The sequence below is a fragment of the Vipera berus genome (assembly GCF_964194415.1).
Source record: "Vipera berus genome assembly, chromosome: 6".
In the NCBI taxonomy this organism is placed as follows: Eukaryota; Metazoa; Chordata; class Lepidosauria; order Squamata; family Viperidae; genus Vipera; species Vipera berus.
In genome coordinates, this window is record NC_138208.1 from 6992932 (window position 1) to 7020670 (window position 27739).

Sequence of the window (27739 nt, forward strand, 5' to 3'; positions counted from 1 at the left end):
GGTAAAAAACAGAATGTGAATAGCAGTGGAAAGGCTAAAAAGAGCATTGGTTTGGCTATTTCTGGTGAATCAACATCCAGAAATAATGAATTGTGGGTTGTTGATAGTGGGGCTTCACAATGCATTACTAAAGTGAAAAAGAGGTTTATTAATATGAAAAACAGCAACCAATATGTTTCACTGGCCAACGGTTGGAGGATGAAGGCCTCTGGTGAAGGTAATTCCTATTGTCCATGCATTAATGAACAGTTACCTATGTTATATATACCTAAACTAAGATTCAACTTGTTATCTGTAAGGGAATTGGTTAAGGTTGGGTTTGTGGTAACATTCAGAGGGGAGCAATGCACTATTGAGAGGAATGGAACCTGTGTAACTGCTAATTTGAAAAATGGTTTATTCGTTCTCACAAGTAACCAGGTTAGTACAGTTAAAGCTAACTCAATATGTGAGAACAAGAAGCCACATGATGAATGTATACATTTATTGCATAGGCGGTTAGGGCATGTAAACTTTAACTCACTACGTAAAACAGTGGAATTAGTAGAGGGAGTTAAACTGAAGCCATGTAGTAAGTATTTGAATTGCAATGCCTGTAATCAGGAAAAGAGCAAGGCAACTCCTGCAAACAGGATAAACGGCTTCAAAACAACTGTACCTTTGGAAGTTGTGTTTGCTGATTTAATTGGACCCATGAAACCAAGTTTAGGAGGGTCATGTTATATTTTAAGTATATTGGACCACTACTCTCGTTATGGATTTTGTTATCTGCTTAAGTCAAAGGCAGACACTTTCCAACAATTTGCAAACTGGCTGAAATTTGTGGAGAGAAAAACAAAGAGAAAGGTTCAGTGCATAATTACTGATAATGGTACTGAATTTACAAACAAGCGTTTTGTTGATATGCTACAATCAGCTGGTATTGAGCATAAACGTTCAGCCCCATATAGGCCTCAACATAATGCTTTTGTTGAGAGACGTGGGCAAACGTTACAAGCCATGATTAGAACCATGTTACAAGATTCTGGCTTAACAGATAGACTGTGGGGGGAGGCAGCAAAATGTGCAAACCATGTTCTGAATATAGTTGTTAATACTTCTACTGGTAAAATACCATATACAATATGGCATGGTAGAAGACCAAACCTTGATTACCTGCACACGTTTGGCACCCCAGCTTGGGTCCACATTCCTGCACAACTCAGGAGTAAAGGCCAACATAGGGCTAGGCAATTATACTTTGTAGGTTACGAAGCTAACCATAGATCCTATCGTTTCTGGGAACGAGGCACAACTAATGTATATAACAGTGCTAGTGCAAAATTCCTTGAGCACGTTGGTTGGGATAGGTTAGAGCAAGAAACTGTTAATACTGATCCTCTAGTGTTTGAGGACTCCTCTGATAACGTAACTAGTAATGATAATACATCTCCTGTAAATATAAAAGATGAAGAGGAGATAGGGGAGATAAAAGATGAATCAGAGGAAGGAAAGGAGACAGAAATTCAAAGCCCTGTAATTCCTTGGCGTTCAATGCGTATCAGACATCCACCTGATCGCTATGAAGCTAGTATAGTATGTCAAGTTAGTGTAGAGCCATCTAACTATGATGAGATCAGGATGTATCCTGAAAAGGAACAGGCATCATGGAAAGCTGCAATGAACAGGGAGTTGAATTCTTTGCAGGATCTTAAGGTTTATGTGAAAACAAATAGGGGTTTTAAGGTGTCGCAAGCCAGTAAGATATCTCAGTTATTAAAGAGATACAATATGGAAATGTGTAAACCAGCAAAAACTCCGATGGCTATGGATTTTAAGGACACTAATGTGGAGAGTCCTGTATTTGATAAGACTATGTACCAATCTTTGATAGGAAGTCTTATGTATCTGAGTAATTGGACTAGACCTGATATTTCTTACTGTGTAAATCAATTAGCTAGGTACAACAATAATCCAACTGTTAGACACTGGCAATCAGCTAAACGAGTATTAAGATATCTGAAGCAGACTATTCACTACTCGTTATATCTAGAGCCAAATCGTGAGTTAATCCTTACTGCATATGCAGATGCGAGTTTTGCCTCTGATTCAAACACTCGTAAATCTACCTCAGGGTTGGCTGTAATGTTGGGTGATTCTTTGATTGGATGGAAGTCTATTAGACAAAAACACATAAGCTTGTCTACAATGGAGGCTGAATTTTCATGTCTATCAGTGTTATGTACAGAACTGCTAGTGTACAAACAATTATTGTTAGATATGGGTTTAAATGTAAATGATCCATTTATTGTGTATGAGGACAATCAAGCTGCGATAAAGATGGCTAATAATGCTGCAGTAAGAACAAGATCTAAACATACTGATCTTCGTTATTTAAATGTCAGACAATGTGTCAAAGATAAATTAATACAGTTAGAGTATTGTCCATCTGATGTAAATATTGCAGACCATTTTACGAAGGTACAAAGTGCTGTGAAACACAATGCTAATTGTGAAAGAATGTGCATAAGATTGTAAGAGTTATATATTATTCTACCCAAAGGGGAGAATGTTAGGCATATGGTGTTAGCCTACAATGTTGGGTTGAAAATATATTAACCATAATGCTATGGCTTTAAGAAGTTAATTGGCCAATGGGTGTGTAAGTGTTCTCATGGCCATAAGAGGAAGCTAGGAACGTAGCTTCTTTCTCTCTCTGAATTCACTGCTTTCTACTGTTACTGTTTTTGCTCTGCTGTTGGTTTACTACTGTTGTAACCTGAACTGTGTATTGACCTCTGGACCGGTAAGAAGACTTTGTAGTTTGGATTACTCCTTGGACTGTTGCTATTGTGTATGACTTGGACTGTTTATTTTTGACTGTGCATTTTTGTTTTTACACCACCTCAAAGTAAAATACTTTTTGCTTTTAGAACTCAGTGTATTTCTGTGTGTGATTTTTACTGCTCTCAGTGCCCTTCCTTGTCTGTGCAACTCTTTGGTAGCACAAGGAGACCTCTGCACAACAAATTCCTTAACAGGTTTGTTAAGCATTCAGAATACACTTCCTTAGTCCCAGACAATATATATATATATTTTCAACCTAGGCTACAATCCTGGAATTTCCTGGTGGAACTGCACTTCATCCAAGTGCAAACCGAGCCTGCTTAGCTTTGGAGTCCAAGCAAGTTCAACCAGAGATTGTCATCTGTTCATGGATGAATCATCTGGCTGGCTCTTAATTCAAAGACATGGAATCCAGTGACACTCGTGACAGTGTCTCCCGATCCAAAGAATCCTTTGGGTGCATGGCAAGAATTTCCGACGGTGTTCCAAGATATAAATGCATAACTCTAACTTGAAGGTTTAGAGAAATAGAGAAACATAAAATGACAAGAGCTGATGGAAAATTATTGCATTGATCTGAAGGAGAGGTGATTCTTGTATTCAAGGCGATATTCTGCCCAGTGTGAAGAGTAGACTAACAAGCCTGCTTTGAGGGGGAAGAAAAAAAAGAAGATATACAGAAGACACCAATGCAAAAATGAAATCTGGTTTGACATTAATACTTTTGAGTTTCGTGATTGTTCCCATTTGGGGAGGAAGGGACAATGTTTCCCTGCAGATGCTATAGTTAAATCTGAATCAAATCAGCCAGTTATGATACAGGTGTCAAAGCGGAAATGGAAAGTTATCCCATTATCTTTCAGACAGACCTAGAGTCAACCTCCTTCTTTTTGTTACTGAAAATGAGAAATTTCAATCTCTCGCTCATTTATAAAGATAAATAAAACTTTTCAGCTCCTTTTTCAACTTTTTCCCCAACTATTTTTTAATGCAAGTTGGAAAGCACCTTCCTTCCTTCCTTCCTTCCTTCCTTCCTTCCTTCCTTCCTTCCTTCCTTCCTTTCATCTCCTTCCTTCCCTCCCTCATCCCCTTCCCTTCCCTTCTTTCCTTCCTTCCTTCCTTCCTTCCTTCCTTCCTTTCCTTCATCTCCTTCCTTCCTTCCTTCCTCATCTCCTTCTTTCCTTTCCTTCCTTCCTTCCTTCCTTCCTTCCTTCCTTCCTTCCTTCCTTCCTTCCTTTATCTCCTTCCTTCCCTCCCTCATCCCATTCTTCTCTTCTTTTCTTCCTTCCTCCCTTCCTTCCTTCCTTCCTTCCTTCCTTCCTTCCTTCCTTCCCTTCATCTCCTTCCTTCCCTCCCTCATCTCCTTCTACCCTTCTTTCCTTCTTTCCTTTCTTCCTTGTTTCCTTCATCTCCTTCCTTCCCTCCCTCATCTCCTTCTTTCCTTCCTTCTTTCCTTCATCTCCTTCCTTCCCTCCCTCATCTCCTTCTTTCCTTCCTTCTTTCCTTCATCTCCTTTCTTGCCTCCCTCATCTCCTTCCTTCCTTCCTCTCCTTCCCTCCCTCCCCTTCTATTCCCTTCCCTTTTCTCTTTTTTTCTGTCTCATTTCAAGCCAAACTGGACTGAATTTGTTTGACTTGCTCACAATGTCGCTTTTTCCTGCTTTATTTTTCTTCTTTCTGAACCACTAAAGAAGGCATAAGGGAACAGGACAGCTGAGAAAACACACAGCTGTATTCTCTGGTGCTTGGTGTATCCGCTAATATTTTCATTTGTTATATGGCGAAGAGACAGACCAGCAGAATTAACAGTTGTTGATCATAGAGGGGGCGACTATGCTTAAGCCTTCAGTTTAACCTTTCCAGTTATTATTTCACCTTTTCGTCTGATGAAAATAACTTCTTCCGTGGTTCTTTTCAAAAGTTGTTACTCTTCCTCTCTGCAGTTTCTCCTCTCTCTCTCTCTCTCTCTCTCCCTCCCTCCCTCCCTCCTTCCCTCCCTCCCTCTCTCTCTCTCTCTCTCCTCTCCTCTCTTCCTCTCTCTCTCTCTCTCTCTCCCTCCTTCCCTCCCTCCCTCCCTCTCTCTCTCTCTCTCTCTCTCTCTCTCTCTCTCTCTCTCTCTCTCTCTCTCTCACACACACACACACACACACACACACACATAAACCAGATACTTCAGTATTTATTAAATTAGGTAACACCTGCCAGGTGCTTTGTATCATGCTGATATAATTCAGTGACTCTGGAATTTAAATCCCCATTCTCGGGATTAAGGAAGATCAACTAGAAATGAATATCACTTTGCTGCGAACGGCCCTGTGAAATAAATCCCGAAGGGTTGAGCCTACTTAGAAAAAGGGATGCCACTGCAACAGTCTTTGCTTAATTTTAATTTCAGTTTCTTTTCACCCTTTTTCTGACTTGGATCGTCAGCTAGGCGTGACATTAAAATTCAGTGCCAGCTTCAATTCAGGGGTTGGGGACACACTTGGGAAAGGAACAATTACGGGGCTGGAAAGTGTCAATGGAGTCACCCAGAACATCAGCAGAGATGGAGGACACAAACACACAAGCCAAGGGAAGATCATCAGCTGGGACCACTAGGAGGCTAGTTAAACACCCACCCACATGCACAACAGAAAATATCCTTTTATTCTTCTTCTAGTTTCCTGGTCTAGGAGGGGAAACTGGCAGAAAACTTGTTGATTTTGCCTGGGGAAGGAAGGAAGGAAGGAAGGAAGGAAGGAAGGAAGGAAGGAAGGAAGGAAGGAAGGAAGGAAGGAAGGAAATAGCACTTATATACTGCTTCATAGTGCTTTACAGCCCTCTCTAAGCAATTTACAGAGTCAGCAAATTGTTCTCAACAATCTGATCCTCATTTTATGGAAGGATGGAAGGCTGAGTCAACCTTGAGCTGGTCAAGATTTTATTTATTTATTTATTTACATTTATTTACATTTATATACCGCCCTTTCCCTGAAGATCAAACTCCAGGCTGCGGGCAGAGTTAGCCTGCAATGCTGCATTCTAACCATTGCGCCACCAGGAAGGAGAAGGAGAAAGACAAGAAGGAAGGAAGGAAGGAAGGAAGGAAGGAAGGAAGGAAGGAAGGAAGGAAGGAAGGAAGGAGTCTTCCACTTTTCCATCAAGCCCACCAATGAAGTAAAGGAAATCAGAAAACTAAAGAAAAGTACACACACTCAACAGTCGGATTCCTGATGTTGTTGCATAGAAAGTTGTTCTAATGCATTGGGGTTGAGTAGCGGATGAAATTGTTTCTTTCTGCCCTTGAGAAAGAAGTCGGGGTAGATACTCATCCTGGAGTAACCTGGCCATTCAATTCTGCGTCAGGTTTATACTAGCATTGCTGCCTTTTAGCAGTTCACATGGAGGAACTACTGTATTCCTCCCCCACCCCACCCCTCTTTTTCTTTTTCTTTTTAGCTGGGACACCTACGCCCTGCTTTCCCAATGCTCTTTGTGAGCTTCTTTGGCCCATCAGCCATCACTCCCCCTGCCTATCAGAAACACATGTTAAGCACGTGTGCTTTCCCCCTTGCACAATCACACATTGTGAAGTGCCGCCCCGATTGAAGTGGAAATGCATTCAAATCAGATGGAGCCAGGAGGCATAAGTCTAAACCCCCCCACACACACCCTCTCTGAAATTCAAAACCTGATTGTTCAACCCGAGCTGAGCTAATTGAAGAGCATGTTTTGATGTTGGCAGAAGTCAACAACATGAGGCTGTGAGGGCACAAAGGAGCAACTCTGGACTGCCTCTTTCAAGACCATTTATTCCCTCCAAATGTCTGCACAGCATTCAGGCTTTCATGAATAAGATCACAGAAATACCCCAGACGCAGTTGTTTCAATACAACAGTTACCACCAACAGCAGTCTGAATTTTTTTGGTTCCCCTCATTCATTGCACCCAGACTCTCAGAAAGCAATCTTTGTCCAGATGTAAGGGCTTTTGGGAAAGGATTGGCCATACAAAGAACATTTTATTCTTCCTTGCAGAGCAACTGCTATAAATGGGTCTGGCTCTTGACAGCCAGCAAAGAGCCAAAATGTGAAGTTCCAAATGGAAACAGCTCAAGAGCACCTCTCATGAAATCAAGATCATGTGAAGTGTCAGTACCACTTTTTAATGCCTTGGTAAGGCCACACTTGGAAAAGTGCATCCAGCTTCGGTCACCACGATGTAAAAAGATGTTGAGACTCTAGAAAGAGTGCAGAGAAGAGCAACAAAGATGATCAGGGGACTGGAGGCTAAAACATATAAGGAACGGTTACTGGAATTGAGTATGTCTAGTTTAATGAAGAGAAGGACCAGGGGGGACATGATAGCAGTGTTCCAATATCTGAGGGGCTGCCCCAAAGAAGAGGGAGTCAACCTATTCTGCAAATCACCTGAAGGCAGGACAAGAAGCAGTGAATGGAAACTAATCAAGGAAAGAAGCAACTTAGAACCAAGGAGAAATTTCCTGACAGTTAGAACAATTAATTAGTGGAACAACCAGCCTCCAGAAGCTATGAATGCGCCAACACTGGAGGTTTTTAAGAAGAGACTGAGCAACCATTTGTCTGAAATGCTATAGGGTTTCCTGCCTGAGAAGGGGGTTGGACTAGGAGACCTCCAAGTTCCCTTCCAATTCTGTTATTTTAAATCGAGATTCTAAATTTCTAAATTTCTCCTTAATAGTTTCAGAGGAACCCTACTGAACCTTCAACTAGACCTCAAGATTTGGAGATTCATGCAGCCCCCGAAAAAGCCAGCACAGTCCTAGGCTGCATGAACGGAGGGACGGAATCAAGATCACATGAAGTGTTAGTAACACTTAATAACACCTTGGTAAGGCCAAACTTGGAATATTGCATCCAGCTTTAATCGCTGTGATACAACAAACAATGTTGAGATTTTGAAAAGAGTGCAGAGAAGAGCAACAAAGATGATTAGGAGACTGAAGGCTAAAACATAGGAAGAACGGTTGCTGGAATTAATATCTCTAGTTTGACGGAAAGAAGGAAGCCCCCATCAAGTTCACCAGTGAAGCCAAGAAAATCAGAAAAGTGACAACTTATAGTTGTCTTTTTTTTTCTTTCAGGTGATGTGCAGGTGTGATTTCATTCATTAGATCCAAACACCTTCCCTGAAATAAATGGAATAAAAACACCATTCCTACTATGAATCCAGTGACCTTTGTCTTAGCTGCAGGTTACATGTGTTAAATAACATGCTGGAAACTCAAATTATGTACACATGGTAGTAGCAGGAAGTGGATTTGCAGCAAAATCAGTGTAAAACATTCTTGTTGGTAGAAAAAAAGAAAAAAAATAAATCCAATATTTAGCTTTCCATGCCAACAAAGCTCTTATCAGGCCTGTGATAAGTAGCTTTTTGAAGGAATGCCAACTCTTGCTTCACAACAGCTTAATTGGCTCTTAGAAATAGAATTGCAAATGTCACTTTAATGCAATGACAGCACTTCCATGGTTTCCTGTCAATTTGACATTTGCTTTCCATCGTTCAGTAGAGATGCCAGCAAGAACGTTCACACGTTCTCCAAGGTTGGCCCCTGACGCTGAGCTTGTCGATCAGAAGGTCGGCAGTTTAGCGGGTCGAATCCTGAGTGCCCCGTAACAGAGTGAGCGCCTGTTACTCGTCCCAGCTTCTGCCAACCTAGCAGTTTGAAAGCACGTAAAAATGCAAGTAGAAAAATAGGGACCACTCCGGTGGGAAGGTAACAGTGTTCCGTGTGCCTTTGGCGTCTAGTCATGCCGGCCACGTGACCACGGAGACGTCCTCAGACAAGCACTGGCTCTTCGGCTTTGAAACAGAGATGAGCACTGGCCCCTAGAGTCGGAAACGACTAGCACGCATGTGTGGGGGAACCTTTACCTTTACCTTTACCTTACCTTTTTGGTAGCCATGGAGTAAAATCTTGGCCCAACCCACATAGTTTTGTTGTAAGAACACATGCTTTAAATCAAAAGAGGCCTTCCTAAGTGCATTTTACCTCCAAAATATACATATTAAAATGTATTTTGATGGTCTTCTTTTTGATTTATTGTATTTTATTTTTGCAGTACAAATTACATTGCAACTGTCCAAGGAGCAGAGAAGCGAAAGGATAATTTGGCTCTTATCCACGTAAGTCATTCTATCCCTGCAGATTCGTCTCTAAAAACAATGCAATCACAAAGACCACATTTCCTCAGATGTCCCCAGTGTAGGAGAAAGTCACTGGAGATGCTACTTGGGCAGAGACACAAGGAAGGAAATGCAGGAAGAAATACATACAGTGAAACATCAATTAAAGTCAGAGCGGAAAATATGAAGCCCTTGGTCATGGCCAAAGTTTATTTTGGGTGAGCAATTTGGGATGTGGTCCTATCAAGGCCCAGTTGCGTGCAGTTCTACAATTCCTCGGCTCCTTTCATCTGAGATATTTCAGTCCTTACCGGAAACTCTCATCTGTCTTCCTCACGTTACAAAAGGACCCCGCATGTTAGAACATTGACTAACTTTATGTCATAGCTCTAGGTTCATTTAAAAAAAAACAACAACAACCTTAAAATAAGTAGGATTTTGTGTCTTCGCATAGGATCCGTATGGCTTACAATCATGTCCATGTCCTACTTCAGAGAACACCATTGTATAATTCGCATCATCTTCCATGCTTTATGTTCAAACGGGGTCAAAAAACTGAAGCCCACTCCGTCTTTGAGGACTGTGTCCAAATGAAATAGCAATGCGGCAAATGAATGATCGCTTTTGGTACTATCTGGAAGCAGGCATGAAGTCGAGCAGAGCTCCATGAAGGCCACACTGTTGACCAGGGGTCTTCAAACTTGGCCCTTTTATGACTTGTGGACTTCAACTCCCAGAATTCCTCAGCCAGCATTAACATGAACCAACACTACACCGGAAGTGGTGCCATAGAAAATCCCGCCAAATGTGAAGAGGCTAAAGAAGTACGGCTAGTGAAGTTCATGGAGAGTGGTTTGACCCTCAGTTCAGATGTCTACCATGAAACGTTACCAAAACTCAGATGAGCCATCCATAACAAGTGTTAGGGCCTGCTGATTTCTGGTGTGGTGTTGGTTCATGACAATGCTCGTCTGCACACTGCTAGACGCACCCAAGAACTTTTGAAGCAGTTCCGTTGGGATGTTTTTGATCACACACATACACCCCAATAGCTCAGATTTGGCACTGAGTGACGACTCCCAAGGAATTTCAAACCTTGTAAGATGTTAGGACAATTTGCCTCAATTTGAAGGGCGATTGTGTCGAGAAAGTCATGTCATGTTGTAGTTTTCTAATGTATGCAATAAAAGTTCTCTAGCTGTGACCGTCTGTCGTAGCTAACCAAACGGAGGTTTATTTCCGAATTGCCCTCGTATTACGTGTCTTTTCTACGGGCAAGGAAAAGGCAGATTGTTTATTAAATAAATAAATAATCAGGGACTACCTTCACACTTCAAAATCGTTCCTTCGATTTTCTTTGAAGCAACTTGCAAACCAAGTTTGACAATTACAAATGCCTCCTGACATTTCCCTGCCCCCCCCAAATAAAGGAAAGCTGGCTATTGAACTGTCCTTCACACAAAACATCCCACATAATAAATGAATCGATCTGGAGAGTGACATTAGCATTACAATGAAGGGCTTGTTTGGAAACAAGCTGTGTTACTGTCGCTTGGGAGATAAAAGAAACCTTCTCGAAGATAAATAATTAAAAAGAAGAAGAAGAAGAAGAAGAAGAAGAAGAAGAAGAAGAAGAAGAAGAAGAAGAAGAAGAAGAAGAAGAAGAAGAAGAAGAAGAAGAAGAAGAAGAAGAAGAAGAAGAAGAAGAAGAAGAATGATTTATGCAGGTCAAATTAAAACCTTTCTTAAAAGGTCATTGCTTGGGGGGGGTGGAAAAAGCCCTTTAATTCTTCCGTGCTTTTTAATGGCTTTTAATGAAGTTAATAGGATGACTGGATATAAAAGAAGTGCAGGAAGATTTAAGTTCCGTTAAAATTCCACTGACTGTAATCTGAATTAGTCACAGTTGTTTGAGTCTACGCCCTGGGCACTTATTTGAGGGGCGAAATTTATATCAAACCTTGGTATACATTTGGTAATTTTTCAGCATTTCTTCCTCAAAACTGAGAACGAAATCTTCTGATGAATGTGAGCCATCTTCTCCCACTAAAATCTCTTTTAAGAAAAATAAAATCTATGGAAATGCAGCTTATAATACCAGTAAGATGACTCCAGTTATTACATTTCCGAGTTTAAGAATGTTTGAACACCGAAGCAGCCTTAGTCATGCAGAGAGACTTGGACTAAGAAGTTAATAGTGCATATGTTAGAGTTAGAGGCTGATGATTAATCAGCGCAAAACAACGGCCTGCTTTCATTTCATTTTAATCTTCCCTTTGCATTGGCCAAAACCAATCAGGATTAGATCTGGTAGATGAACTCAGTTTTATGATCAGGCTTTAAAAAATGTATCCTTCCTGACCAGGTTAAGATATTTCTCCTCTATAAAATGTTTGTACATGTAAAGGACAGATAGTGTAGAATTCACAGACTGGAAATCCTAACCCTGTTAAGACTCTTAGATATTACAGGGAGTCCTCAGCTTATGACCACCATTGAGCTAAACATTTCTGTTGCTAATGGAGACAGTCGTTTGGTGAATTTTGCCCCAGTTTACGACCTTTCTTGTTAGGTGCATCCCTGCAGTTGTCAAATTATTACACCTGGTTGTGAAGTGAATCTGGCTTCTCCATTGACTTTCTTTATCAGAAGTCGCGACAGGGAATCACGTGAACTTGGGACATTGAAATTGTCGTAAATATGAGTCAGTTGCAAAGGGTCTGAATTTCGATCAATGGCCCAAGAGGATGCTGCAATGATCGTAAGTGTGAAAAATGGACATAAGTCACTTTTTTCCAGGGCTGTTGTAACTTTAGAAGGGTCACTAAATGAAGTGTGGTTAAGTCAAGGATTACATGCATTAAGCAAAACATTTTTTTTAAAAAAATAGCTTAAAAAGATGGAAGGCTCGTGAGATTGCAACGTCATTGGATGCTGCCATATTTTTTTTTTGCATTTGATGAAAATAAGCTTCGGGTGAGAATGCACGACTATCAAACTTGGGAAAATTTAACCCAACACAGTACTTCAGCAAAATGGCCCAGTTGAGATCTGCATGTGTGGGACTGATTGGGGTAGATTGCAGGGGTGCCACCGAAATATAATTTTATCACACTTTATCTACATCGTAAATCAGGGCATTCTATTCCAATTTCATTTTAGACCATGTTTGATCCCAATTTCATTTCATTTTATTCCGATTTCATTTTAAATCGTATTTTATCTAATTCCATTTTAAATGGCTGTTTATCAGATGTTAGTAACGATTTGTTTCTGGAACTTTGCACTTTGATATGGCCCAAGGGCTATTCAACCGATCGATAGATCGATCAATCGATCAATCAGTCAATCAACCTTGTAAAAATTGGCGCGTTCCGTATTTTCAGTTTTTTTTTTAAACAACCAACCCTGTGGTAAGATGGGCAGCCAACAGATTAAATAAATAAATACAATCAAAACAAACAAATAAATACAGATTGAAGGGTAGGAGCCAAGACCTGGTCACGTCATTGAACCTTTTCTATTTCTATCGCTAAGCCGGGTGGTTTTAAGGGAGTCACGCCCAATTTTATTTGCCATGGTGGTTAAACAAACCACTCCAGTTGTTAAGTGAATCATACATGGTCGTTAAGCGAATCTGGATTCCTCCATTGACTTTGACGTGGGAAACGTGGCTGGGAAGGTTGCAAATGGCAATGATATCACCCAGGGATTCTGCAACCGTCATACGTGCAAACCAGTTGCCCAGGCACCCACTTTTTGATTTACGTGGATGTTATGATGGTTGTAGTTCTAAGTCACTTTTTTCAATGCCGGTCACGAAATGAATAGTGGTAAGTTGTTACAGCCGGCTAACAGACCGTGAAGTCTTAGTGTTGTTGCGATAATAATAATAATAATAATAATAATAATAATAATAATAATAATAATAATAATAATAATAATAATAATAATAATTTGGAAGGGACCTTGGAGGTCATCTAGTCCAACCCCCTGCTCAAGCAGGAGAACCTATATACCATTTCAGACAAATGGCTGTCCAGTCTCTTCTAAAAAACTTTCAGTGTTGGAGCATTCACAGCTTCTGGAGACAAGGAGTTCCACTGGTTAATTGTTCTCACTGTCAGGAAGTTTCTCCTTAGTTCCAGGTTGCTTCTCTCCTTGATGAGTTTCCATCCGTTGCTTCGTGTCCTGCCTTCAGGTGCTTTGGAGAATAGCTTGACTCCCTCTTCTTTGGGGCAGCCCCTGAGATACTGGAAGGCTGCTATCATATCATCCCTAGTCCTTCTGTTTTTCGATTAGATGACATAGCCAGTTCAGAATGCAGAATAATTGGAAGGATCTTGGTGGTCATCTATTCCAACCCCCTGCTCAGGCAGGAAACCCTATACCATTTCAGTCTCTTCTTAAAAACTTCCAGTGTTGGAGCATTCACAGCTTCTGGAGGCAGGTTGTTCCACTGGTTAATTGTTCTAATTGTCAGGAAATTTCTCCTTAGTTCTAGGTTGCTTCTCTCCTTGACTAGTTTCCATCCATTGCTTCTTGTCCTGCTTTCAGGTGCTCTGGAGAACAGCCTGGCTCCTTCTTCTTTGTGGCAGGCCCTGTACTACAAACTTAGAAAAATTCTACATGGTCACGATTTGGGGAAATAGCTGTTTATCTCTTCTACATTTCAGAAGTTATGGAGCAGCTTTGCTTCGGATAATTATCTTCACAGCGGTTAAGAACATTGCTGCAAAAGTAGCCCCAAACAGCTTATGTTTCTTCTCAGAAATTCAAAGAAAATTGCTGTTCCATTTTCATGTGCAAAGTCAGATCGCGTTCCAAAGGAAATCTCTGAATAGGGTAGTCACTGCAATCCTGTAATTTTTGAGCAGTTCAGACAGTTTATCAGGGCCAGGCTTTTCCAGATGTGCCAAATGCCAATTTGTATCATCGAGCAAGGGATAGGATTCCTTACCTCAACCACTTCTCAATTTTCTTCCCTAACTTCCAAACACCATTTAACATCTTGCGCCTATGTTTTGTTTAAACAAATAAATCTCTCTTTGGTTAAGTATTATCTCCCTGTTCCTTGAGGGGAGGGCAAAACATCCTCCTCCTCCTCCTCCTCCTCCTCCTCCTCCTCCTCCTCCTCCTCCTCCTCCTCCTCCTCCTCCTCCTCCTCCTCCTCCTCCTCCTTCTTCTTCTTCTTCTTCTTCTTCTTCTTCTTCTTCTTCTTCTTCTTCTTCTTCTTCTTCTTCTTCTTCTTCTTCTTCTTCTTCTTCTTCTTTTGTTATAGCACAAGAAAAAGTTAAAAGCTTTAGCCAAGCTTCGGAGACCAGTTGCAACCAGTTGCGTTTTCCAAGTTCATTATCTCACCATAGAGGAACAAAGGCCAGCATAGAACTGCTCAAAATACAGTGAGCAGTCTGACTTCTCCAGTCCTAAAAGAATACTGGCCTAACTGGAAATGTCCAGCCTTTTTTATGTGTCTAAAATTGAGGCGTGGGGAGAGTGGAAAGATGGAGTAACTTTCTCCAGGGTCTGACCTTGGTTGATACAATAATGCACTTAGAACCATAAAGAAATCAAGATTGGCTCATAAACATTGAGGGGAACTTGTAGAATAGTTGGTTTAAAGAGACCTGGCTAGGCAGCTAAGTTCAGACAGTCCTCAACATACAACAGCAATAGCACTTAGACTTATATACCGCTTCATAGTGCTTTACTGCCTTCTCTAAACAGAGTCAGGATATGGCCCTCAACAATCTGAGCCCTCAGTTTACCAACCATGGAAGGATGGAAGGCTGAGTCAACCTTGGGCTGGTCAGGATCGAACTCCTGGCAGTGAGCAGAGTTAGCCTGCAATACTGTATTCTAACCGCTGCGCCACCAGGAAGGATAATGAGGAAGGGAATAAGAGAGGAAGGGAGGAAGGGAGGAAGGGAGGAAGGAAGGAAGGAAGGAAGGAAGGAAGGAAGGGGAAGGAAGGAAGGAATAGCAATAGCACTTAGACTTATATACTGCTTCATAGTGCTTTACAGCCTTCTCTAAGCAGTTTACAGAGTCAGGATATTGCCCCCGGTAATCTGAGTCCTCAGATTACCAACCATGGAAGGATGGAAGGCTGAGTCAACCTTGAGCCAGTCAGGATCAAACTCCTGGCAGTGAGCAGTTAGCCTGCAATACTGCATTCTAACCACTGTGCCACCAGGGCGCCACAATTCAGCCCTAAATTTCTCTTCTTAAGCAAGACAGTTGTTAAATGAGTTTTGCTTCATTTTACGACCTTCCTTGCCACAGCTGTCAAGTGAATCACTGCAGTTGTTAACTTAATAACACAGCTGGTTTCCCCCATTGACATTGCTTGTCAGAAGGTCACAAACAGGGATCACGTGACCCCAGGACAGTGTGACCGTCATAAGCATGAACCCGTTGCCAAGCATCCGAATTTTGATCGCGTGACCCTGGGGATGCTGCAATGGTCGTAAGTGTGAAAAATGGTCACACATCCCTTTTTTTCACTGCTGTTCTAACTCCAGACCATCACTAAACAAATGGCTGTAAATCGAGGACTATCTGCTTACGATGGCACACACACACACATACATGCCCCAGTTCTGATGATAAAATAAAACAGGCAGAATTGAGAAAGTAAAGAATATTTGTAGAGTGTTTCCTGGCTTGGCTTTCATTTGCAAATGGTTGCCTTGCTCAGGGCTTTTTCAACTTTTTCACCCATTGTACCACTTTTAGGACATGGCAACATCCGAGGACCACCAGTCACCTAGCAAGGTGTCAAAAACTTAATGACAAAAGAGAGGGAAAAAAGTGATGAAGTACAGGTAGTCCTCGACTTACAACAGTTCGCTTAGTCACTATTCAAAGTTACAATGGCACTGAAAAAAGTGCCCCCCAAGCCACAGCCGAGCAAGACGCTTGCCTGCCCGCCCGGCGGTGCTCTTCCTCCTGTCCGAGGTTTTCACTGTTGTGAGCATTTCTGTTGAGGATTGGCAGCGGGGGTGGGGTGGGGGTGTTTGGTTTCTATTGCCCCCCCTCTGCTGGGTGGTTGCAGCAGGTTTTGGTCACTTAACATGACCCTGGGACACTGTGACCGTCATAACTATGAATCAGTTGCCAAGCATCTGAATGTAAATCACAAGACCCTGGAGATGCTGCAACATTCCAGCTGATCGGCGCTTCTTCTGGGCTCAGAAGCGCCAGGATCAGTGCCGAGCTCCAGCTGGAACCTGGCGCTGATCGTGGCGCTTCCGCTGAGCCCTGACAGCCCCGAAGAAACGCTGATCCTGGCACTTCCGCTGAGCCCTGACAGCCCTGCAGCTCCAGCCGTCTCTCGCTCAGGTTTTTGTGGTGCTACCACCAGTTCAGCTCGTTCCCCTCCCCCACTACCACTTTTCTAGGATGGTTGCGTACCACCTGCCAGGTGCCAATGTACCACAGGTGGTGCCCGTACCACTGGTTGAACAGCCCTGGACTAGCTTACATCTTCAAGGCTGGCCTTTATTCAACCAGTAAAAGCACACAATGACTTATCGACAAATTATCTGTCGAATGGGCCCTAGGAGAGAAAGTTTATCTGTGTATCTTTTTTTTTAAGTGAGGTAGGCAGGCTGGCACGCGCTCCTTCAGAGTTTCCGCCAGCGGTACGTATGAAAAGAAGAGAGCCGGATTAATTTTGAAAATCGACGGGTAATGGAGAAAATAACTTTCTAGACACCGGGGTGACAGTAGCAGCTGGAAAGCAAACAGCCTGTAATTAAAATGGGAAAAAAGGCTCGAATGCTTTGACAGACAGAATGTGTTACTCCCTTGGTGCGTTTGTCTTTCTTTTTTATATTACCATTCAATGGGCTTTCTTTCTTTCTCCCCCCCCCCCTCACTCTCTTGTTTCTGTCTCCAAACTCAGCAGGACACGCAAGCTCTCCTTCCACTTAACAAGTGATATGGATCACCAGCTTAGTCTGGGCTGCTCTGTGTCTTTGGCACTGGGCACTTGCAAAGATCTGCTCAAATTTAGTCATCAGAGCTAATTCCTAACATGCCCTGGTTAGGGGGGGGGGTAAAAACAGAACAAAAAACATCGCAGGCGGAGAATGAAATTCAAATGGAAACTCTATCAGCTAACCTCACACATTATTTCCACTGAAACTCAAAGGGTAGCTAGCAGCGCTTACACGATAACTGAAAGCTGACAGTCCCACTGACAGCCTGCTGGCGTGAAGCCCAAATGCTGTTTCATATCTTCTGCTGATGGTTAGCAGCAACAGGCCCAAATTATTATAAAAGATGGTGAAAAGGGAGCAGGGAGCTTTGGAGACTCTTCGGCGGATAAAGCGATGTGCATAAACAGATCCAGACAACGCCAAAACTAGACGCCAAAACGCACAGACATTTTTCTTGTCCCGCGCCGAAGTTGGCTCGGGCACTTAAAAACCACCTCGTTCTCTCCACGCCATAAGCTTTCCAGTTGTGGAGGACATTATATGTCTAGATTGCTTTTCAGTCCCTCGGGAACATCCAGAGGGAATGATCTGGGAAAGTCAGCATGCAACAGACACAGAAACAGGCTAGGCTTCCAATCGTTTTGTCACGACCACCATCGTGATGTATTTTTTTTTTTACCATAAACGTAGCCCTGAGGTTACCGAAACTGGGCTGAGAATCTTGGTAGTAAGTTGTTGCGGTCATTAAGTAAGATGCCCGTGTGACTGGTTCGCTCAATGATCACAATCCCAGCTCTCCCGTTGCAGTCGTTAAGCAACTGGGTCATCAAGTAGAGAGAAAGAGCTGTCTGCCAAAACAGAGCAGGTAGCAAACCTTTCACGAGCAAAAGGGATTTCCTGCTCTGGGCAAGAGAAACAAAGCTCAGGTCTTAGAACGGAACAGAATAACAGGGTTGGGAGGAACCTTGAGGTACTTCTTAGTCGTTAACCCCCTGCTCAACTACTATGAAGAATACATGATCTTTGGGGTCTTCGTTTCTGTGAGTTTTGTGGTTTGGCTCATCTCAGATCTGAGACGATCACGGAACATAGAATGACAAAAGTTGGAAGGGACTTTCATTTTAGTCCAATTCTCTGCTCAAGCAGGACACTGTACCATTTCAAATGATTGTCCAATCTCTTCTTTAAAACCTCCAGTGATGGAGCACCCACAACTTCTGGAGGCAAGTTGTTCCACTGGTTAATGTTTCTAACTGTCAGCAAGTTTCTCCTTAGTTCTAGGTTGCTTCTCTCCTCGATTAGTTTCCATCCGTTGCTTCTTGTCCTGCCTTCGGGCGCTTTGGAGAATAGCTTGACTCCCTCTTCTTTGGGGCAGCCCCTGAGATATTGGAAGACTGCTGTCAAGTCCCCCCTCATCCTTCTCTTCATTAAACTAGACATACCCGATCCCTGCGATCATTCTTCATGTTTTAGCCTTCAATCTTGGTCAAAGATTCTCCAGTCTGCTCCACACCTTCCCCTCCCTTCCATGTGCAGAATGGAATTTTTTGCAGTGGTCCAGAGAAAGGAAGATCTTGACATTTTAGCCTCTGGATTTCCTTTCTCTGGTCTGCACATGTGCTAACCTTTCCATTCTTCGAAAACATCAGATTTGCTAGCTTTCTGGGCACGGTGAGGTGAGAAGAATTAGGCAGGGGACAACCAAGGCCTCTAGAGCTACACCAGCTCTACAAGCACTTGTACTTTGATCCCATAAATATAGGGGGAGGGGGAGGGGCATCGCAACTGTCATACCCTCAGGCAGGCTGTAACTCCCTTCGTTCAGCACCTTCATAATTTTGAACAGTCGCCGAACCAACCGCCGTAAGTCGAGGATTATGTGTACCTTGAGGTGACAATTGCCCGATCTTGTTTGGCCTTCTGGAAAGGTATTAAACGCTAGCTTTGCTTCTTGGCCTCAAGCCCCGAGGAGAGGTAAGAAGCTAAGAAGACCACATCCCCAGCCTGTGCACCTCTTAGCTTCTCTTAAGTTTTGCTACTAGTAGAGTTTTTAATAATGTGTGGTTTTATTGTGTTCATCTTTAATTATTTTATTTATTTTATAACTTGTAAGGGTCACCTCGTAGGGAGGGGATGGGCAGCCTAAAAGTTTAATAAATACATAAAGAAAAATGTCCCTGCAACACACTCATCCAGTTCAAGTTTAGATTAAAACTGTACAGCTGGAGACCCTGGCAGGTCCCCCTAAAACTAAGAGGGGTTGGAACTATTTAGCACTTGAATAGGAGACTGGGGAAATTGGTGGAGGAGAGAGAGGAACCGTAAGGAAGCAATGGGAAACCACTTCCATATTTTTTTTTGCCAAGAATAATGCAGAGAACTAGGTCATCATAGAGCTGAGCTTGACTTGAAGGAATCTTTGTTTTCAGCTGTTCTAGTCATTACTTGAAAGGGACGTGGTGGCTCAGTGGGTTAGGACGCTGAGCCTGTCGATCAGAAGGTCAGCAGTTTGGCGGGTCGAATCCCGAGTGCCGCGTAACAGAGTGAGCGCCTGTTAACTCATCCCAGCTTCTGCGAACCTAGCAGTTCGAAAGCACGCAAAAATGCAAGTAGAAAAATAGGGACCACTACGGTGGGAAGGTAAGGGTGTTCCATGCACCTTTGGCGTCTAGTCATGCCAGCCACATGACCATGGAGACGTCCTCGGACAAACGCTGGCTCTTCGGCTTTGAAACGGAGATGAGCACCGGCCCCTAGAGTTGGAAATGACTAGCACGCACGTGCGAGGGAACCTTTACCTTTACCTTTAGTCATTACTTGTTTGCAAACCTTGGGATATGATGGAGACAAACGTGATTATATTCCGGAAACCATCAGCCAACCGATATCCTGGTGCTGCCAAGCTTTGCTTTGCCTCTTTCTCCAAAGTCACACCTAATTATACCTTCCAAGACCTTTTTTTACCAAATGCTTTTGTGGAACACTGTTTCTCTTTCCCACGTGCAACTTCTAATGTTGGCAGGACGGGACTTCTTCTGCATTCCAGGACACCGAGCGATATGGAAGCAATACAACAGCTGGAATGTCTGGGCAGCTAAGATTTAGCAAATGAAAATGTAAACTTCTCCTCCAACTGGAAAACTCCACGACAGAGTGGCCATTGTTATCCCCTGCTCTGAAAGGAACCACAAAAGCAAAAACAAAAAAATCCAAAGGGATTCCTTGTTTGAGGAACCAGCGAAGATAATAACTGTGTTTTTTTTATTTTTTTGCTGGACTGCAACCGCAACCTGGAAACACACAACTTCAATTTTACTAAAGTAGAGGGCTTGATACTAGCTCAAACTGTAGCCTACACACTCTTAGTGGATTCCCTCTGTAAAGTCGCGTGCTTCACATAGAGACGGACACAGAGCTGGGGTAAAGATGAGTTTATTCTGAACAGAACGAACTGGGGAAACAGGGAAGCCTGGCGTCTATTTGTACCTGCCCAGGTGGATGGCAGCCAATCAGTTCAAACCTGGGCTTCCTGCCAGTGCAGGTGACAATGGGTGTAGATCCTGGCTTCCCACCAGGCTGACCATGCCTGGGGCTGTCAACAGCTTAACTCCTTAGGCTTATCCTGAGTGAGCAGTCATCACCGGGAGCTGTCCAACCCCTCTGCTGATCTGCACCATCAGCCTCCTGCTGTGCTGTCCCTTTGTGTATGTTGGGAGGCATACACTGCACCCTCTTCACTACTAGTGCTTCATCAGATTTTTTTAAAAAAAAACCCAAAAAACAGACAACTTTTAACTGCTATGGAGATTCTCAGTCATCCAGGTCATGGTTGTCCTAAAGGTGCTTTTTCAAAAGGCAAATGGACTTTTGTTTTTCTTTGAAGACGTTTTGCTTCTCCTCCAAGAAGCTTCTTCAGTTCTGAAGAAGCTCCTTGGATGAGAAGTGAAATGTCTTCAAGGAAAAAAATGAAATCCAGTTGCCTTCTGGAAAAACAAAACAAACAAACAAACAAACCACCTTTGGCACATTTTAACTTCTAACTAGCCATACTTAGAGATGTGGATAGACCTAAGGCAGAGGTCTTCAAACTTGGCCCTTTGATGACTTGTGGACTTCAACTCCCAGAATTCCTCAGCCAGGCACGCTGGCTGAGGAATTCTGGGAGTTGAAGTCCACAAGTCATCAAAGGGCCAGGTTTGAAGACCCCTGACCTAAGGTATTCTGAGCATAGAAACAACTGGGACTTCTTCTCCCAGCAAAGAATTTTCATTCCCACTTAGTTTGGCTTTTTCAAGGCAGATAGACTTTCAGGGGAAAAAAATCAAGATTTCTTTATTCTTCACTGAAGAAAACAATTACGTTTAATGGAGAGAAGGACCAGGGGTGACATGACAGCACTATTCCAATATCTCAGGGGCTGCCACAAAGAAGAGGGAGCCAAGCTATTCTCCAAAGCACCTGAAGGCAGGACAAGAAGCAACGGATGGAAACTAATCAAGGAGAGAAGCAACCTAGAACTAAGGAGGAATTTCCTGACAGTTAGAACAATTAATCAGTGGAACAACCTGCCTCCAGAAGCTGTGAATGCTCTAACCCTGGAAGTATTTAAAAAGAGACTGGACAGCCATTTGCCTGAAATGGTATAGGGCAGGGGTAGGCAACCTTGGCTCTTTTAGGACTCGTGGACTTCAACTCCCAGAATTCCTGAGCCAGCCACACTGAGGGGAAAGGGAGAGGTTTCCAAGCTGAGCCATGCTGGCTCAGGAATTCTGGGAGTTGAAGTCCACAAGTCATGAAGGGGCCAAAGTTTTCCCCATGCTGGCTCAGGAATTCTGGGAGTTGAAGTCCATGAGTCATAAAAGAGCCGAGGTTGCCTACCCCTGGTCTAGTTTAATGAAGAGAAGGATGAGAGGGGACGTGATAGCAGCCTTCCAATATCTCAGGGGTTGCCACAAAGAAGAGGGAGTCAAGCTATTCACCAAAGCACCTGAAGGCAGGACAAGAAGCAATGGATAGAAACTATTTAGGGAGAGAAGCAACCTAGAACTAAGGAGAAATTTCCTGACAGTGAGAACAATTAACCAGTGGAACATCTTGCCTCCAGAAGTTGTGGATGCTCCAAACATGGAAGTTTTTAGGAAGAGACTGGACAACCATGGTATAGGCTTTCCTGACTGAGCAGGGGGTTGGACTAGAAGACCTCCAAGGTCCCTTCCAACTCTATTATTCTTAGTGTTATTGTTAAGTTTGGAAATGTTTGCAGTAAAAGGAAACCAGGTTGTCAAAGAACATGGTGGCACGACATTATCAAAGCTGACACCAGCCAGAGGACAGAACAACTCACAGAAATAGTGCAAGATTGGAAAGATGTAGAGAGAACAGATCCACAAAATCACCAAGAGTTGGACATGACTGAATGGATAACATTATCATCACCATCGTTATCATCAACATCCTTCATCCAAAGACAGGGTCTCATCCTTCGAATGTACTGGACTTCCTAACGCCGATGCTACCTCATGTAAAAAGGTTGCAAAAGACATGTGCACCTGGCACATATGGATGCCACCTGCGTGGCACGGATTTCCAGGCTCTCTGGCAAGATAGGCTGAAATGCAGAGGACCAGCCTAAACCAAAGGACAGACTGAGGAAACTATATATTCAACCCAGAGGAAAAAAGTATACAGGAATGGACAGATTTACTGTGAGGTTGAAAGAAAAAAGAAGAATCAGAATATTATCAGACATGGGATTTATTTTATCAAAGGCTGGAGAGAAGAATGAAGGGTTAGAATTAAATTTGTATTAGTGAAACTCAGACAACACGTTGTTGAATAGGTACTATTGAACTGTGCGGGAAAAATAATTAAAAGTTTTATTTATCCCCCCCAAAAAAGGAATTAGACTATTTGTGGCAACATAACAAGCCTAGGCTAATTACTCTCTTGACTCCTCCCCCTTCCCAATGTTCTTCTCCTATACCTCTTCTGCTAGAACAGAGACCATCAGAATAATGAATGTAACTTATAGGAAAAAAGTTACCGGTTCAATGTTAGGAGAAAGAAAAGTCCCTAATGCCCAAAGCAATGCCAGGGTGGGAGCTGAGATGCTTTGAGATGGTGTTTGCTATGGGCTTGGATGAGGTGATATAAAGCAGCAGTGCTTTTTTTGTAAAAGAAAAAGGTGCCGGAACTCACACGTCATACAACCTGCCTTGCCTACCCTACAAGGTTTCATCCAAAAAAGGTGCCGGAACTCCGTTCTGAGCGTTCTATGAGAAAAAAAGCCCTGTAAAGCAGTGTTTCTCAACCTTGACTACTATTTATGGACTTTGACTTTGTCTCCCAGCTGGCTGGGGAATTCTGGGAGTTGAAGTCCACAAACCATACAGTCGCTAAGGTTGAGAAACACTCATGTAAGGCAAGGGGTCTTCAGACTTGGCCTTTTGATGACTTGTGGGCTTCAACTCCCAGAATTCCTCAGCCAGGCACGCTGGCTGAGGAAATCTGGGAGCTGAAGTCCACAAGTCATCAAAGGGCCAGGTTTGAAGACCCCTGATGTAAGTAAGGTACTGTTCCTGAGCTCACCAAGAACTGTTACAACAAGAAGAGGGGCTGTGGTGGAAATATGGGACTGCACCTTTATTGGAGAGAAAGAATTGCTGTGACTAATTGTATTTGCCAGCTGCAGAAATTGAAATCTAAAGTGAAACCATGGCTCTTTTAAAACCAGGAGGAACCGGTGGCATAGCCTTCTGCCTCTGGAGGAGTTAATTGCCCTGATGGATCTGTCATCTACAAAATTATAGTTCCAGCTGAGCAGTTCATCACATGAGAAGCAGCTCAGGAAAGCCATTTAAAAGGCAGCTCTGCATCCCTTACAAAAACATTCACCTTCATACAGGGATGCCTGCATTGATCACATGCAAGAGCTCAAGGGCATTAAAAGGGCCGGAGGACCAAAGCACCACTCCTTCAAATCTCAGGAAGAACACTGCATAGTAAATATTAGCAGGAGCGAAGTCAACACACGCATGGAAATTAGGTGGATAAAGCTGTATTTTATGAACTGGTTCGTTCCTGGAGAAGGAAAGGAAGATAAAAGGAGAAAGAGAAAGAGAAAGGAAAGGAAAGGAAAGGAAAGGAAAGGAAAGGAAAGGAAAGGAAAGGAAAGGAAAGGAAAGGAAAGGAAAGGAAAGGAAAGGAAAGGAAAGGAAAGGAAAGGAAAGGAAAGGAAAGGAAAGGAAAGGAAAGGAGAAAGGAAAAACAGGAAGGGAAGGGAAAGGAAAGGAAAATAGAAGAATGAATAGAAGGGAAGGAAGAGATGAAGGAAAGGAAAGGAAAGGAAAGGAAAGGAAAGGGAAGGGAAGGAAAGGAAAGGAAAGGAAAGGAAAGGAAAGGAAAGGAAAGGAAAGGAAAGGAAAGGAAAGGAAAAGAAGATAGAAGAAGGGAAGGGAAGGGAAGGAAAGGAAAGGAAAGGAAAGGAAAGGAAAGGAAGATAGAAAAAGGGAAGGGAAGGGAATGAAGATAGATGGAAAGGAAAGGAAAGGAAAGGAAAGGAAAGGAAAGGAAAGGAAAGGAAAGGAAAGGAAAGGAAAGGAAAGGAAAGGAAAGGAAAGGAAAGGAGAAAGGAAAAACAGGAAGGGAAGGGAAAGGAAAGGAAAATAGAAGAATGAATAGAAGGGAAGGAAGAGATGAAGGAAAGGAAAGGAAAGGGAAGGGAAGGAAAGGAAAGGAAAGGAAAGGAAAGGAAAGGAAAGGAAAGGAAAGGAAAGGAAAGGAAAGGAAAGGAGAAAGGAAAAACAGGAAGGGAAGGGAAAGGAAAGGAAAATAGAAGAATGAATAGAAGGGAAGGAAGAGATGAAGGAAAGGAAAGGAAAGGAAAGGAAAGGAAAGGAAAGGAAAGGAAAGGAAAGGAAAGGAAAGGAAAGGAAAGGAAAGGAAAGGAAAGGAAAGGAAAGGAAAGGAAAAGAAGATAGAAGAAGGGAAGGGAAGGGAAGGAAAGGAAAGGAATATAGAAGAAAGGAAGGGAAGGGAATGAAGATAGATGAAGGAAAGGAAAGGAAAGGAAAGGAAAGGAAAGGAAAGGAAAGGAAAGGAAAGGAAAGGAAAGGAAAGGAAAGGAAAGGAAAGGAAAGGAAAGGAAAAGGAAAGGAAAAGGAAAAGGAAAAGAGGGAAGGGAAGGGAAGGAGAGAGGAGAAAGGGAGAGAGAAAGGGAAGGGGAAAGGAGGAAAGGAAAGGAACACAAAAGAACACAAGAAAGGAAAGGGAAAGAAAAATAAAAAAAGAAGGGAAAGGAAGATGAAAGGAAAGGAAGATAGATGAAGGAAACAAATGGAACCTAAAAGAAGGCAAGGAAGGAAAGAGAAAGGGAATTTTTTTAAAAAAAAAAAGTCAGGGGAAGGAAAAGGAAAGGAAAGGATAGGAAAGAGCCAAGGCCAAGGAATGCCAAGGAAAACCATGGTCTACAACCATTTACTCACCGTTGAATGTTAAGAACACCCTAGGCTGGAGCTGCGAGGATCCTTCTACACAGCAAGAGCAGAGGGAGACGGCCACCAACACCTGGAGCCCTTGAAACGTCATTATCTTGGGATGCTAAAGCTTAATATCCAAGAGAGGAAACCTGAATGGAGAAAAGAGAGAAATTTTACAACATTTTCACAACCTGCATTGTCAAGGGGATAACACAGTACAGCTTGACCAGAACTCATGGTTTGCATCGTTCCTCAAAATCTGCTGGGCCAAGCAGTTGGGGGGGGAAGGGGGAGGGGGGAGGAAACAGGAGTTCAGCAAAGCCCCCAGTAAGGATCAACTTCAACTTATTCCACTAAGGACGATTCCCACCTGCTGGAAAAAAAATTGCTATGTTAAATGTCAAGGCAGAACAAAGCAAGGGCGAGCTATAAGGTTTCATGAATGAAAACGTCTTGATATTTTTAGACCCGTCTTTCCTGTACTCTTTCCAAAATGTAAAAAAAAAACCCAGAGTTACTACGCCTACCGCTTTAGGCTTATTGTTATATAAAATTAAGAATAGAGGGAAGAGGGAAAGAGAAGGAGGTGAAAGTGAAGGAGAAGGCAGAATAGAATAGAATAGAATAGAATAGAATAGAATAGAATAGAATAGAATAGAATAGAATAGAATAGAATAGAATAGAATAGAATAGAATAGAATAGAATAGAATGGAATGGAATGGAATGGAATGGAATGGAATGGAATGGAATGGAATGGAATGGAATGGAATGGAATGGAATAGAAAATTAATAATTAGAATAGAATAGAATAGAATAGAATAGAATAGAATAGAATAGAATAGAATAGAATAGAATAGAATAGAATAGAATAGAATGGAATGGAATGGAATGGAATGGAATGGAATGGAATGGAATGGAATGGAATGGAATGGAATGGAATAGAAAATTAATAATTAGAATAGAATAGAATAGAATAGAATAGAATAGAATAGAATAGAATAGAATAGAATAGAATAGAATAGAATAGAATAGAATAGAATAGAATGGGATGGGATGGGATGGGATGGGATGGGATGGGATGGGATGGGATGGGATGGGATGGGATGGGATGGGATGGGATGGGATGGGATGGGATGGGATGGGATGGGATGGGATGGGATGGGATGGAATAGAATAGAATAGAATAGAATAGAATAGAATAGAATAGAATAGAATAGAATAGAATAGAATAGAATAGAATAGAATAGAATAGGATGGGATGGGATGGGATGGGATGGGATGGGATGGGATGGGATGGGATGGGATGGGATGGGATGGGATGGGATGGGATGGGATAGAATAGAATAGAATAGAATAGAATAGAATAGAATAGAATAGAATAGAATAGAATAGAATAGAATAGAATAGAATAGCTTTATTGTCACTTTGAATGTAGAGTAATCAGCATACATTAAACTGAAATTTCATTGCATACAGCTCTCAAGGGTCACCACCTCAAATATACCCTACATATATACCCTACATGAATATGACAAAAAAAATTGCATATACCCACATACCCACATATATTCTACGACACAGAGAAACAATACAGTCTTGTTCGGATGTATACATGTACATGGCAAAAAAACAGAGAAGAGAAGGAGAAGGTAGACAAGAGAAGGGGGGGAGGAGGAGGAGGAGTCCTTGGAACTTTCCATGTTTAGAGGTTTTCTTGCAGACATTTCATTACCAAAGTAGGTAACTTCACCAGTCCTTCCTAGCTCAGAGAGAGCCAAGGACCCAACATCTCAACCCTGACCTACAAATATTCTCTTCTATTGGCAAGAAGACAAAGGTTGTCAGGCACTCTAGGAATCCCTTAGCTTGTCTGGGCTTCGACTCCAAGCAGAATCCCTCAAGAATTAGACTGCTGAGAACTCTGGAAGCTGACAGGTCCACATCCCTGACTAGCAAGTGAGCTTGAGAAGGCGGGAATCAAACTGATGATGCTGGAAGCAGCATAAAAACGTCCTCCCTCTCCCTTGTCACTGCTGATATGTCGGAAGGCCTGGGGGTCCTTGCCAAAACCTCCAAAATCTCGGCGCTCTTTCTGAATGGCCTCCTTTGAAGCCAAGGGATATGGCTATTACTGTAAACGGAGATGAATTTCCCCGGTCCCAGATCTCAACGGTATAAAACCTAATCAGGCACTACGTCGGTTTGTTTGCATTGAGCTTGCGTCTGAAGCAATCGGGCCTCCGTTGTGGCTTTGGCAAGACCATCCCGGGCCTAAAGACCCAAAATTCTTGCTCAGCCTCCGACAATCTTACCCAATCGACAGCAAAGGCGCAGCAG

The 27739-nt window shown here is 42.6% G+C and overlaps 1 protein-coding gene across 1 annotated transcript in view; it reads right to left on the bottom strand.

The window, feature by feature from the left end:
* The window catches only part of SEMA3C (semaphorin 3C), a 181683-nt gene that overhangs the window by 141901 nt on the left and 12043 nt on the right, over positions 1 to 27739 (bottom strand). The window contains exon 2 of the mRNA XM_081331359.1: positions 25408 to 25550. Within this exon, the coding sequence (XP_081187485.1) occupies positions 25408 to 25510 (103 nt within the window). The 5' untranslated portion in view covers positions 25511 to 25550. The remainder of the gene's footprint in view (positions 1 to 25407; positions 25551 to 27739) is intronic.